The sequence below is a fragment of the Scylla paramamosain genome, chromosome 2 (assembly GCF_035594125.1).
Source record: "Scylla paramamosain isolate STU-SP2022 chromosome 2, ASM3559412v1, whole genome shotgun sequence".
Lineage (NCBI taxonomy): Eukaryota > Metazoa > Arthropoda > Malacostraca > Decapoda > Portunidae > Scylla > Scylla paramamosain.
This window is the reverse complement of record NC_087152.1, coordinates 38,400,826-38,416,729: the sequence shown is the minus strand read 5'-3', so window position 1 is coordinate 38,416,729 and position 15,904 is coordinate 38,400,826. Positions and strand designations below refer to the sequence as shown.

Below are 15,904 nucleotides of genomic sequence, written 5' to 3'. Positions count from 1 at the left end.
TGAGAGTGAGAAGTGAAACCTTACCAATGTCTACCCATAGGGTAAATTGAGAAAAAGATAGGATACAGAAAAATAATCACAGATATTCTGTAGAAGACTGTTTGCAGTTGGCCAAAACTAGTGAGGCTGAGGATGCTGTCTTGTGGGACACCTGAAAATATCTGAAGAAGGGTTGAATTAATGAAAAGATTAGTTCCATGTTCAATGAGGAGAAAACTAAGGAAGTTACATCTTTGAGTTATCACACACATCTCCAAGGTTGAAGAACACTAGTTTTGTTATGAAGACTTGAGTTCACTTTTGCAAGGTTGTTCTGTATGATCCTTCTTGACACTATTATGCTGGAACATCACCTTAAATTTTCCAGTATGGGAGTTTCACACAACTCTTCTGATCATGCCAAAAATTTAATGTACCATCTTTGTTCAGTATGAAATAATTTTATTTTGTATAAAGTTTTCAGTGAACTTTAATACAACTGTGATTAAAGTTATATCCAAACATCTATGACTGTACTAGGTCAATTTATTGTGAAATATCAAAGAATCTGGCTGAACATTTTGGCATAGTGATGAGATACACCTTCTCATTATTAAGTACACTGCAAAGCCTCAGTGACTATCTCTTCTTTATAGCTGATGAGAATATATACCTCTTGCATATTCATTAAGAACCCTATTTTGGTTTGGGATGTTTAGCTCTCTTACAGGGTTTGTGTGCTGCTCTGAATGGTTTGACATGGTCTATAATGAGGTTGTTCTAAAGGATTAAAATAGCATACTAAGGAAACCTATCAAGCTCCCTCATTTAATATCTAGCTTGAGGAGTACTGTCTACTGTACTTACCTTGTGTAATAGTGCTGATCCTGAATTTCACTTTGCAGGGATTGAACAAACAGCAGTGACTCAAAACAAGGAGTTAGATGCAGTCAGTCTTGCTAGAAGATTAGGAAATAGGTGGAAATTATGACCAGAACATTGTACCTATCTCTATTTTCTGGTGCAAATAATGTGCACAAAAAAATAATTGATATGAATGAAGTAAATGGAAAAGTGAAAGAAGTTTATAGGCTGTATGTGCATGATAGCAGGACAGTCAAGGTTATTCAGATTCTGCTCAGGCTCAGTGATTATCTTGTCTTGATTAGCAATGTGTCAGATTAAGGTTTCTGAGTCAATTTGGATATGAAGTTTTTTTCTTTTCAAGCTTGATTATATGTTTACCTTGAGTGGCCTGATAAAGGTTCTTTTCTTGGTCATGGTGGCAATTTATCTCATTTTCATATCAATATATCAATGAATGTGTTTTCCATGATGTTCTAAATTGGGCATGCATTGATAAATAACACATCTCTGGACCTCCAAGGGGTCAAGATGTGTGCTGGCACTCATAGCAGCAATGGGTCATAATGTGACCCAACCCCTGCCTTCCTGTCCCCACCCAACCCCATCCTTCAGTGACAAGTGGAAGTTAAATAAAATTATAGACAAATTATAAGCAATATCTGGACATTGAATGTAAAGCAGTGAATTTGTGTTTGTTAGAGAACTTTGATGGAACCCAACACCTGAGGCTGTGATTCCCACCTGTGCTTGCTGCCTGCCCACCTCAGGCATTGCAAAACACTCTCACTTGTCACTGGAATCCTCCACACTCTGTTACTAAAAACCCTTTAACATTAATATGCATTTTTTCAGCCTCATGGCTGCAACATTAATAAACTGATTATTATTATTATTATTTATAGGATTTGTACATGTCTCCTTTGCCATGTAAAAGATGCTAAAAATATGCAAGGTCTGAGAGCTGGGGATCTCTCCCCTGTGAATATTAGATAATTTTTTTCCTCCCAATACTAAGAAAAGTGTCATTTGTACATTTATGTATAATGGAACTTCAAGAGGCAGATGACCAATAAGTAACGAGTCATTTTCGTGACCAAATTAACAGTATTAAATTGTTTGCTGGACGGTCAATGGGGTGTTAAATAATTTCCAGTTTTCTTTGATGTGTATAAGATTTATTATATGTTACATATCAGTGTGATAATTATCTCATGTAAACTATCTTTAAAATGACAAGATTAATATTATTGACAAAAACTAAGAAATGTGTGCAGGAGAAATGGATTTTAAATATATATATATATATATATATATATATATATATATATATATATATATATATATATATATATATATATATATATATATATATATATATATATATATATATATATATATATATATAGTTATCAAATAAAATTTAATGTTTATGAAAGTAAAAATTTTGCAAGCATGAATGATATTCAGGTATTTGCCTGAATCACATATAGTGGGTACATATGTGAAAATTTGTTGCTGAGATCAAAGTTATTAATATGTAACCTTTTCTTGTATTTGATGGATAGCATATTGGTATTGGTTGATCTTGAGGTTGGACACTGACTAGAATGTTGGTTAAGTGCTTTTTCTCATACTCCATTGATTTTTATGATGCATTGGTAATATTAGATTGATAATTAATTTTGTGAAAAGTGTTTTAAATATGAAATTTGAATCTAACTAAATATGTGCCATTTTTACTGGCTGTTTAAATCTGAGTAAAGTCTATAACCTGTGTGATAGGACTTACTCATTGTGTTGGTGGCAAGGCACTACAGAAGGATTAGTTTCCTCACTACTCAGTAAATGAGTAAGAGAAATTAATGTATGTATATATGTACAGTATAGTAATTTTGCAATTTTTTTAATTTATTTTTAACAAGGTTACAATTTATTCAAATTAATGTGATAGTTTTATATACAATATGCACAAAAACAATTTTGTAATCATTCTAAACTGTGAAGAAATGTTTGTAGTGCCTTACCAGTACAAAGTCTTGAGATCTAATTTACTGGAGTAATAACAGCAAGGATACAACTACTGTACAACACTGTACACACTGTCCATCATTCCCTAGTCAAGCTTATCATGAACCAAAGGGAATACAGATGTGATCCACTCATACTCTGTAACTTCAAGGATCATTAACCATTACTAAGGCACACTGTCTAACAGTGATGTGGAGCTAATATGCAATATTGTAATCTTCATTGTATAACACTTCTTTCTGAAATCAGTCCATCTGTGTATATCTGACACGTTCCTAAAAGTTTTACAAAGGTAATGGCTGCAACAGAAGTCTCCACTTATTGTTGTCCTTTTTATGCTCTAATTCTCTTCTATCCTCTTCCATACTCTGAAAATTTGTGCTCCCATTCTCACACCCACTCACTATATTTGCCCTAAGATTTGGCCACATGGTGTATTCCACTTTACTATCAGCCATTCCACCTTTACGTGATAAACTAAATCTGTTTTATGCACTTTGTTTTGCCATACATTCTTTGCACATGACAGACATTTCTTAGCTAACCTTTTAATGCTCAGATCTTTGGCCTTTATCTTTCATTCCATATGTGTCACTTGCATATGATTGTCGGTACAATTATTCCATTATCTACTAGGTGTAAAAAGTTTCTGGGGATATTGCTACAGATGAAAGTACTGGTTAATCTGAGGTGAAAATGTTCTATGCCTTTATGCATTTTAAGGCGTTATTTAGCCATGGTAGAATACGTAGACCTGGATGTTCATTGGTGAAATTGTGAATTATTCAGCCATGATTTCTTCAAGTTTTGGAGGTTTACAGTGATAGTAATGTATAGGTGATTTACTGATGAACATTACACAGTGATAGTATGGATGTAATAAATGACAAATAAAATAATAGGCTGCATGGCACCATGCATCGTCTGCCTTGGCAGGGAGTGAGAAGGAGTGAGGCTAACAGCAAATTTGCTGATTGTTAGTCACCAGCTTCCCTTTGAAACAGTGACATTGAATATGCTCAGATTGTATAGCATAACTTTTAAGTAATGTGGAGTGTGTTTCTTTGCCATGGTTACCTGCCTGACCTGGCTGTTGTATCCATCTCCAGGCCACACTTGAATTTCATACTTTGGCTAAATAACACATTAAAATGCATATGGGCATATAACCTTTTTCACTTTGACCTCTGGTAATATCCACAGAAACTTGTGTTACATCTTGTATAGGCCAAGCTTTCACCTTGTATCTCAGAGATTCAACCACTTTTGTCCCTTGCATGCTCTTTAATTTTTCATAATTGTACTTAGGTAGTTAGATTCATATACTCTGGTAATATCCACAGAAACTTGTACAGTATCTCCATTAAGCAAAATTTCATATTTCATTAGACATCCAACTTTTACTCTTAGTGGATCCTCAGAATCAACCACTTTACTTTTATTCCTTTTAGATGTCATTCAAAATTTATTCTCAGAATTAACCTCCATTCATTACACTCAAATCTTAAATTTAAAGCTTTCATTTGTATCCACCAATGGAAGCACAACAGCATCCAGTGTCTGATTTCATATTTATTTGGTTCAGATTATTAATTTATCAGAGGATAGAGCATGGCATTGATTTATATAAGTAAGTAATTCCTATAAGAATTTAAATGAAAAAATACCATTCAGTTGTTATTTAGAATTCAAAGGGCATTTAAAATATTTAAAATCGTGTATTAAAAATGCAAAAATTGAGAAGCTATGATACATAAAAGTAATTTTGAGAGAAATGTGTACATATTTATTCATGATTGTGGCAACATAATTTTATTGGCTAGCAGCAGCAACCAAGCATTGGAGGGAGTCATACTATTTTCTCACTTTATTAAGAATATTTTCAAGATGAATAATGTACTTGGTAGATTGATTGTGAATGAAGTGCAAATGGAAATGCTTTATTATTGCATATCATTTAATGACTAAATTTACTGACTTTGTGACCAGGATAGCCTTGCAAAAGAAAATTTGCATGCAATATGGAAATCTGCCCTCGTTCTGATTCTTGGCTTATAAGTGGACAAGTGAAGTTTTGAAGCTATGGGCACTACATCTAATTCATTTGAAATAACCTGGAGATTATGGACACATCTATTATGCACATGGCCTGACTGAAAAAAAAAAAAAAATTACACAAGGACAGATTGAATATTGCTTGAAGCAGTATAAATAAATTAAACAGAGATATTATGGTAGATTTTCATATTTTTTACTTTTTGTGAGAAATGTTTGTGCTTAGCAACAATATACCATCTTTTGCAGGAAGACTGTAATATGTATGTTCTCTCATATTGGGGCAGATAAAATGTAGTGTCTTATTTAATGTATTTAGACATGGATCACATTAGTAGTAAAGTCATCCAGTTTTGGATTCCTCTATCATTGAATAACCTCTGCAGAACAATATTTGATTATATTTTCTGTAGAATTATGTCTAATCTTTCCTTTCTAACAGAATGAGAAGATTCAGATCAAAGGTCAAATATTTCAATTTTTTTCAAACTTCACAGTTGAAATTTAATGAAATGTTTATAAAATTTGCTATTCTAATGTCAAAACACAAGAGCCTTCACTTATTGATGTCAATTTTTGTACTGAAACTTTGTACACTCGTGTTTTGTCATTTCTCTTAACTCTGTCCTAATAGAGTTCTCTTACATTATCCACCCTTCATAGTTCTTGAAATTCTCCTAATAGATATTAAATTTATTTATTTATTTTATTTTCTCTAATTGTCTTCTAACTCCCAATATGAGGGGTATAATGACCTGCACATGTGTCAGGATAAGCATTGAACTGATAACCATCTGATTTCCTTCCATAATACCTCAACAACCAGATGTACAAACTCATATTAAAGGCTTAAATATTCACCAGTTATCATCTCAACTATGCAGACAGTTGAAATCAGTATGTGTTGGCACTGTATAATGTAGAGTTAAGAAAGTAGTGCAACAAACCAAAGTCTGTATTGTTGCACATGACTGTAACTATGTACACCTGAATTAGTGGCCAAGCAAGCATATGCACTAATGTCATTTACACTACATACGTACATGGTCTACCTTTTTAAAAGTGACTTATTAAAGGGATATCCAGATGAGTGGGTGTGCCCAGTGGGCAAATTCTGTTGGGCATACCCATGAATGTTATCAAGGCAGTCAGTGAATGGGTAGACATGCTCAGTATTGGCAGTAGGTTGTGGGGTGTGGTATAGTAAATGGGATCCTCAGTACTATCAAGAAGAAATTGTATATACAAAAAGAAAATACTATAGCACAACAATTGGCTAAATAGAAAAGATGTCTGCCTGTTGGCCTCATACTTTGTGCTTGTCTTAAGCCACCAGGTACTACCTGGAGTGCCCATCAAATATGCCCTATAATGGACATGCCTGCTGATCAGGCTTGCTTGTCTGGACATATCAGTTTACCTGCATGGATGACTTGTGCAGGGGGAGAGTGGGAGAACACTCACAGATTTGAGTTAAAATAATATAATTACTGTAGAAATAGAAAAGACTGGTGACATACTGTATATTCCAGTGTATTACAAAAGGTTTGAATATGGTGCTTGAATATGTTAATGCAGTATGTATTTACATACCACTTCCTGAAATATTTTTGAATTGATGACAATGGCTATCATGTGGACTTAGTTGTTAAATCCAGTGGTACCTTGTGTTATAAGTGCCCTTGGTTGCAAGCAGCATATATAATAAATTCTCCAAGTTATAGGTGAATATTTGTGTTACAAGTGATGTGTATATGCTCATAGTGTCATTTTTTTCTCAATACAAGCAAGACTTGCATATGAGTAAAATTTCAAAAACGTGCTCAGTATACAAGCATTCAACCATGACTTAGTTCTGGTAGAAGAGTGAGAAGTTTAGCCTTTGCAATGGCATCTCCCTGATATGGTCTTGTTTATTATGGGGTGTGATTTACTCTCATTTCTCTGAAAGCTCAAGCCTGTTTGAACAGGCAGAGGACTAAAGCTGTCTTTTTTACCAGACAGCTGGTGAGAGAGAGAGAGAGAGAGAGAGAGAGAGAGAGAGAGAGAGAGATGCCAGCCACCCTTGCTCTTACTTGCTCTTTACTTGCTCTCAATCAGCAGTGTGACCTTGTAAAAGTAATAGTTGTGCAGTCACACCTTCATTCACATGTGGTCTTCAGTGATCTTTTGTTTTTACATAAATTTCATTTAAGCCTTGATGTAACCCAAGAAACTGACTGCTAAGGATTATTCTAGAAAGAAGAGGAAGGACGTAATTACTGTAAACTATAAAGAAAATTGTAGAATGTGATCATGATGTATGTTGTTGAGCTTGCAAGGACATATATGGCCCCTTGATTTGTCTTTACCATTTAGTTCATTGATAGGTCTTTTATATAATTTATTAGCATCATTACTTGTTAGTAAAATTAATTTTATTTTGCTTAAAATGCCATGCAATTAGATTTTTACATTAATATTTTCAATATGTGGATCAGATTAAAAGTATTTCCATTATTTTATCAGGGAATATTTGTTTTGGGTGACAAGTGGCCTTTAACAAATTAACCTCAACCCAGGGTATCATTGAATTCCATTCTTATGAACATGAGATTCCTCATTTGATGAACATGTGGCTTACTGGAATTGAGATCATAACTAAAGATGTATTTATATGTATATTATATGATTGTAATTTTCACCATGGTCTTTGTTGGGTTGTCTGGAGGAGATGGCTGGCTAAGTAGAATTTGTAGTAATCAAACTTTTCTTGCAGTTTGTTGTCCTATGTGGGTTCGTATTATTTTAGTGGTAAGCCTCTTTTCATGTCATATTTACATGACATATACTCTGGTATTTTATACATAACAGGCTGCCACCTTAATGCTCCGTTTAGTTCATGGATCCTTCCTTCCTACTCTCTTTGGTGGTGGGGGAGATACCTGATGACATGGAGTGGTACAGTACTCAAAGCAGTTAAGAAAAAGGATTTGTCCCTACAATTAATTTACTTAGAAAGTACCTTCCATTAGTTAATCATTGGGATGTGATCCTGAAACTGACCTGACAAAAACAATACCTTCCATTAGTTAATCATTGGGATGTGATCCTGAAACTGACCTGACAAAAACAATGTTGTGATTGGTTCATTGCGAGCTGTCACATAGTCACTGTGAATGGTAAAAATGTGAATACATACATCACAAAACTTTTCTTTATTGATGATTTTCAGGTGAACCTAAATAATAATTATTGTGTTTGCTTTGTACCCTAAGTCAGTAATTAAATACAGGTGTAGGGGGACACTACACATGGACTAGTAGACTAGTAGCACAGTACTGGAAATGAAATTTAAGTATTGGTGGTGGTGATCATGGGAAGATAATGCCAGCAGTGATAGTAATGACTTGTTTACTTAAGCAAGTAAGTAACATTTGTGTGTCATTGTGGAATATGGAAGCACATATACAACTGAAGGTAAAAAAAATGTTACACAAGGTTACAGAACACTTAAGTAACAGAAGTCACTTAAATCTTAATAACAACATTAGTGGAATGAGATCAGCTCATTGTAATTACTACTACAGAACTGCAATCATATGTTATGCAATTATAATCAGTCAAGCCTGTAAAATGATATACTTATCATAAAGCATAGGACAGCACAGATTTGTTTATCCAAACATGCATGGACAAAAGTTTTATTCCAATCAATGGTCAATTCATGAAGAAAAGTAAATGAACCTTAATATCTTTGTTCAGTCATTCAGACAAGTTGGAGTTGAGAAGACACACAGGTGTTCAGAGGTGAGTTTATTCCCAACTAGTTGGGAATAAACTCACCTTCCAACATGTGTTTCTCCTTAATATCTTTGATGTTGCACCTTCCACATTATACTGTCAACTTTATATTGGTGCAAAGGCAATACACTTTCAGGAGAAAGAGAGAGAGAGAGAAAGAAAAATGAAGTCTATGTATTATCATATTTGATACATTGTACCTGCTTGTTAACAACTCTAATATGCCTCTCATGTGATAACATGTCAGTACTTGTTAAGCATTTAAATCTGAGAAATTTGAATACCAAAAAAAAAAAAAAGATAATAAAACAAAAATTACAGTAGAGTACGCAACAACAAAGTTGATTCATTCCAGCATAGTGTTAGTTATGATAAATGTGCATTATGGGAACTGAAGAACCCATGGGAAAAAATTGTTTCCAGGGAACCAGAATATATATATATATCACAATTTTTGAAAAAAAAAAACATCAAAATGAGCACATTTGCACTACTAAATTTGAGATAACACTACAAACATATACAGTACCCTCCCGAGTTTCATGCTTAGTCCCAAATTCTTGCCATCCCAAGTTTTGCACATTATCACTCTGACCCATATGTGACCCATACTTTGACAAGTATGGGTCACATTTATCTACGGTCAGGGTCATGCGTATACATACAGTAAATCCCATCTAAATCAAAGTCTCTCTCTCTCTCTCTCTCTCTCTCTCTCTCTCTCTCTCTCTCTCTCTCTCTCTCTCTCTCTGTGAAAGAACAATCCTAAGGATGCTAAGTAGAATGAGACTGATTGAGAATGAAAATGGAATTATGTATATGACAGTGAGAAATGATGAAGTGAAAATGACATAAAATGAGAGAGAGAGAGAGAGAGAGAGAGAGAGAGAGAGAGAGAGAGAGAGAGAGAGAGAGAGAGAGAGAGAGAGAGAGAGAGAGAGAGAGAGAGAAGGGAGGGGAATGGAAAAAAGGGAGGAAGGGACAGGTGGCAGATAGATGAGCAGTGGCTCGCACAGTTTGTTATTCTGATTAAATTTTTATTAAAATTTCAGTGCCAGCAAGTTTGGCTTGCTATTTTTGGTTAGTTAGTTATTCCAATTAGATTAATAATTTTATTAAAGTTTCAGAGCTTGCATGAGTGGCAAGTTTGTTATGCCAGTTTTGGTTTGTTATTTCAATTAAATGTATTTATTAAAATTTTGATGCATTACTGCAGTTGTACATTATAATGACCGTGTGTTGTATATACTGTATATGGCTAGTGTTGATGTGTTTCAGAAAGATTATGTATGTCTTGCTTACAATTGAGATGTCATCAAAACATATCAAAACTTTCTTTCCAAATTAACCCCAGGCTTGGGGCATCAAATTGTATCAAATTGAGAATCTGGGCAACAGAAACCCTTAGAATTATGCAGGCAAGCTGAAATCAATCAATGAGTAAGAAATTTGAAACTTACTTAAAATGACATAGTTTTAAGGTGAAAATGCCCTATGATACTTCCTCTACTGGGAAATGATGAAGTTAATGCAGGAATAATATAGAGCTGGTTTTGTGTTCTGCATGTTGAATTATCAACAACTGACTGGCAGTGTCACATGATAATATCTAGAGTTCATAAAATCCAAAGATTGTTTGCAAGGTATTTGATATTCCCAATATTAGTGTTCATTACAATGAGGGTGGCATAAGACCTGCTGTGGTACAGAGGGACTGTGTATGCTCTGGGGTACTGAGGAGCCCTCCAGTCCATGGGTTTGAATCTTGGCCACAGTCTGAGGGTAGGAAGGGCATCCACTTTGGGTAATGGTTGCCAAAAACCAAAGTCCTTCATTAGGAGGCACTGTCCTGTCCCTTATCATCTAGGGAGAACCAGACATAAAACGGGGGGAAAAATAAACTTTGAGGTTGGCATTGTGGGAAGATGTGGAACTCACTGTTAGAAATACCCTACCTTGTCACTTTTTCAAATTGCAAGATTTTTACAATTTCTTCTTATGAAACATCCTTAGATGAAGCATTTCAGTAAATGTACTGATTTATTGTTACATTTATGCTGCATTTTCATATTCTTCAGAGGATAGTACACTTATACAGTGCTGTATATGTATTGCCTTGTAATTAAGAATAGTTACATTATTTTGTACATCTCAAAAGTCCTACTTTTAGATTTTTCAGTCCACTACACAAGAACTCACTACACAAGCAATGTTAATTAAAAAAAAACCTAACTATTTGTGTTTTAGAAGATTGTATGAAGGTGTTTTTTGAGTTCAGGGATCAAGCCTTGATTGTGACTGTCTCTTGTGAACTGTGATGCTATATTTTTGCTTGGAGATTTGTAACAAAATTGGCTTATTGAAATGAGAGCACATCATTTTGCACAGGGAACCTCAGGAACAATTAGTGATGGCTTTGCTATCAAGATGCAGATATAATTGTTTTTAAGCTCAGAAATCAAGATGCCCATTGTAACATTACATCTTGGAATGGCAAAAGGATGCCTCCATTTTGAATTGTAATTTAATTGTCTGTGCAAAGTAAGCAGGTGAACAAATACGAGATGAAAGCATCCATGGTAAAACTTTGGTGTCTGAAAGTCTAGTTGTTGAATATTTAGAGGATGTTGCTAAGTAGATTTGCAGATTGAGAATATATAAAATTTTGTGTACCACTTCAGTGCATAATTGGGAGGTGCACCTTAGATGTGAGGATGAAACATAATAGTATGTATAAATCCTTGGGAAAACATGGAGGAACTTTCTGCATATGACACTTGCACTTAATGATTATGCTGCTGCTTTGGCAGCTCTGCCTAGGAACTAAAACCAAGGCATCTTCAAGTCACACTAGAACTGTTCCTGAGCCTGCACATAGCCTGGTTCACCAAAGACATCGTAGCCAAATTAATTTCTTTGACTGCAATACATGGCTAATGTGCACATGCACTCCACAACTTCTAGCCCACCTTTGATGAAGCAAGGGTTCAGAACTGGGGGCATTTCTAGACAAAAGCCCACATCAGCTACCACAGGCAACACGTACATGCTGTAACACTCCTTGTGAATAATTTGTTGGCTTTGCAGTGTGGTGAATATGTAATACTGCTGAATATAATACTAAGCAGTCATGTATTACATATGACAGACTTTATCTGTTACATTTACACATCAGATACATACCTGAAAATATAATCAAATATTATTGATTATATTCACTCAAATGTTTTCAGTGTGTGGGCATGCAGACGTGCTTGGTATTATATTCAGCAGTGAAATATCATCAACATGGTTCATGAGGAGTGTGTTCAAGCATGTATATATTGCTCCAGTGATAACTGGCATGGGCTTCCATCTTTAAAGTCTCCTAGTTCTCAATCTCTGCCTTGTCAAAGGTGGGCTAAAAATAGTGGATTGCATGGGCATGTACATTTATGTCCGTACACATGTTTCGCCATTTGATAATTCCAAACGTGATCTACAACTAGCTAGTCCCAACATGATCGAATAAACATTACATAAGTTAAAAGGTAGAGCTCACAAAAATAAATGAGGAATATAGAAGGAAGGAAATATCACAGTAAATAAGATGTACATAACCTAATCTTGTGAGGCATTGATAAATAATTAAGAATATCTTTTAATAAGAATTCAATTCTTAAGTGTCCACAATTATTCACCTGCAAGTGTACAATTCGGAAATGTTATTGCATGTTTCTTGCGACATGTGAAATTTGTTTACCATTCAATAAAGAATTTTCAGTGCTCAACAAAGATAAATTTGGCAGCCTAGTGAGTGTTGAGACGTTAAGGCAAATTTTATGAATAGTGTCCTTGAAAGTATGCAAGACAATCTTGGTGCCACTATAAAACCTACAGGCAGCCTTAGCCAGCCAGCACATCATTAGCTGCACACAGACATCCACCACTGCTGCTTCTATCTTGTCCCTCCCATGTGCGAGCCTGGTAGAATTAATGCAGAATTTATAGACTTGTGGCTAATTTGTGTGGATTTGAAGGTTTTATACGGCCTGTACCAATTAAAACCACACAGACGTGATTGGCCAAAAAATTGCTTGTAAGGAGTTGGACACAACCAAGGAATCAATGAGTTGATTGATATACCAAAGTTGACAGTGCAATCAATGAGTTGATTGATATACCAAAGTTGACAGTGCAATCAATGAGTTGATTGATATACCAAAATTGACAGTGCAATCAATGAGTTGATTGATATACCAAAGTTGACAGTGCAGAAGGAAAGTGGTGGTTTGAATTGCCTGAAAAAGTTATCCCTGGAATTTTTTTTTTTTTTTTTTTGTCCTTGTGACAGACAAATGAAAGATTATCAATCATCCTCTATGTCTGTAGCTTGGGTGGCAAATCAGTTTCTGATGACGTGCACAACACTGACTGTCATACTGTTGATTTTGCAAGACCAACCAATTCACTTATTTACTAGTTTGTCATTTACCTACTTCATTATTTTGTCTATAGGTTTCAACTGGTAGAAGCCTTACTTAATATAAATATGTAATACCTTAAAACCCTGTCACAACTATGCGAACTGAAGCAGGCTCACACATGACAGAACCAATAGCACTATCTAAAGAATACAATGAACAAAACTTAATGCCATTATGTCTTAGCACTTTCCTCAGGACACAATCATTTTGTTAAGCACTCTACATTTTGCTAGTAATAAAAAATTGGGTAAACTTTTTAAAAGGTGAAGTTCTGAGGCTAAAACAATATTTAACACAAAGAGCAGCAACATTGCCCTTACGAGCCTCAATTTGACACTGACACTGTAAAAAGTTTTTAATATAGTTCTTAAAATATAAAGCTTTTAGGTTTTTCTGCAGACTATATAGTTAACCCTGGGGGCTTATTTCATGGAACTCTGGATGGCTTCTACCTGCAGTGGTGGTGGTCAGATATTTTTATAAAGTGACACTTTCAATAAAAAAAATAGTTGATGGTATGTGCATGAATGTTGATGTTTTCCACTGCCTGTTAACCTTCCATATGATATTTTTGGCCAAAACAAAAATTTGTTAAAAGTTGAAAATGCATTAACATGGTTTCAGACAGTCCAGTGTCCTAATAGTGTTATGTATTTCTTTGATGCCTCATTCCCAGGAATCTGGAGCTTCCTATAAGCTGGCTATAAAAAACGTCCTACTTATGCTCAGCCAGACATTATAAATCTATGACTGGTACCAGTCCATTCACTCCTCTTTCATATTTATATCTCCAAACATTTCCTACTCTATCTTCTCACCTTAGAGGTGGTCCCTTTCTTACTTTCTCTTCAAAATCCTGGCTTTAGACAATAAAAATATCATCTACATCCTTCTCTTTGTTGCCCTGACGTAGTGACTCAAGACCCATGAGCATCTGGACATTCCCCTGCACTGTGAGGTGTCCTGAGAGGTATGCTTGTAGGGGTGCCAATGAACCCTCCAGGATTGCCATCAGGTCACTCTTGGCAATGGTTACTGCCACATCTGGAGTGACCTTAGGTAAGTCTCCCTCCACCACTTGCCTCACTCCTGGAAAACATATAATTGGTCTCAGTTTGAATTTTGTTTCTTTGCATGGGTCAAGTTTCACATACACTGAACTGTCAGGAATAAGTAGTTTGGAGGACATTAATGTGACACTCGCTCTTACTTCCATACATACATACATTCGTTCACATGAGGCATAAAATCCATATATCTGAACTGTCCCCTTTGTGTCAATGAGTAGAAATTTTCAACTGTGACATCTGTATTTTGTCACTAAAGTTTTTCCATCAATAAATGCAAGTGATCTTAATTTGTCAGTGCTACTACACACACCTTGACCTTTCCATGTCCATTCCTTTTTGATGACTACTTTAAATACTTTCATAACTTGTATTTTTGTCATCTTACACCTGCCATTTGTTATTTTCTTAAAGTGCTTCCAAGTTCAAATTAAGGGACTTTATTTTCAAGTAATATAAATTGTATTCCTCTCTTCACTGAAAAACAAAATGCTCCCCAATACACTTAAGGGTTTTGGAAATCAAGTTCCTGATTCATGAAGCAGACTCATAAAATTCACTACATCTCCTTGTCTTCAGTGAAATACATTATATTCTTTCTCTGTAAAGGAAAAAATTTTAATGATACTTCTATTTCTTAAAACATATCATAAAAATAACTTTGCATTTCAGTTTCATGGGAAGGATTTGCATCTCACAATTCTTTGTAAACTAGAATATTATCACAGATATATGAGATGCAAGAAGGAAAGGACAAGACACATTGAAGGAAGAAAAATGGCAGTTATTGGAGGGTTGTAATGGTAAACTGGAAGTGTAGCCATAGTTGAATACAGCATGCAGAAAAATTGTGGTAGCTGAGGAAGAATGAAATATTATTTGAGATATATATATATATACTCGTATATATATATATATATATATATATATATATATATATATATATATATATATATATATATATATATATATATATATATATATATATATATATATATATATATATATATATATATATATATGCGCCATCAAATCAAAATGGTTGTGTATGATGAAAAGGGTGGGTTGGGAGGAAAAAGAAAAGGTGATTTGTGAAAATTAAAATTGGACTGAATGTAAGATGTATTAGGCTAAAACTGCATTCCCACCAAATGAGTGGAGTCATCAGTCATTTGACTTGATTCAGATTGACAATTTTCACTCACAGTGAAAGCATGAAGAACAGTTACATATACAATTACTATCTTGTCAAATACCAGGGATTATGAACACATTTTCACTCCTCAACTGTGGATTCAATGGTAAAGAAGAAGGAAGAGTATAGGTGCAAGACCTCAGCACTAACAGACAAGTTCAGGACTAATTAATTTACTTCCCTAAATCTCCAAATAATCTAGACAAATTATGGTTTCACGTACCCAGATTCTGTGACTGTAATAGATTTGACCGATCTTCACTTATTTTGGTGTGAAAGTGTTGCAAGTAGACAACCAGGAACAATAAATGGACAGTGTACGAGCACTTGATGTAAGAGAAATGTCTACACATTACAAAGAATGGTTGTGCATGACAAATGGAGAGCAAGTGTGAATGAACAGATTTGGTTGCATTTGGCCAGATCATCCAGTGATGTCAAATGCAGGTAAATAGGTAAGTGTA

General features: G+C 34.8%; 1 protein-coding gene across 1 annotated transcript in view; it reads right to left on the bottom strand.

The window, feature by feature from the left end:
- Nucleotides 1-8,305: 8,305 nt before the first annotated feature.
- The window catches only part of LOC135107491 (stomatin-like protein 1), a 34,681-nt gene continuing 27,082 nt past the window's right edge, over nucleotides 8,306-15,904 (bottom strand). Inside the window, exon 10 of the mRNA XM_064017421.1 lies at nucleotides 8,306-14,267. Coding sequence (XP_063873491.1) covers nucleotides 14,041-14,267 — 227 coding nt within the window. The 3' untranslated portion in view covers nucleotides 8,306-14,040. The remainder of the gene's footprint in view (nucleotides 14,268-15,904) is intronic.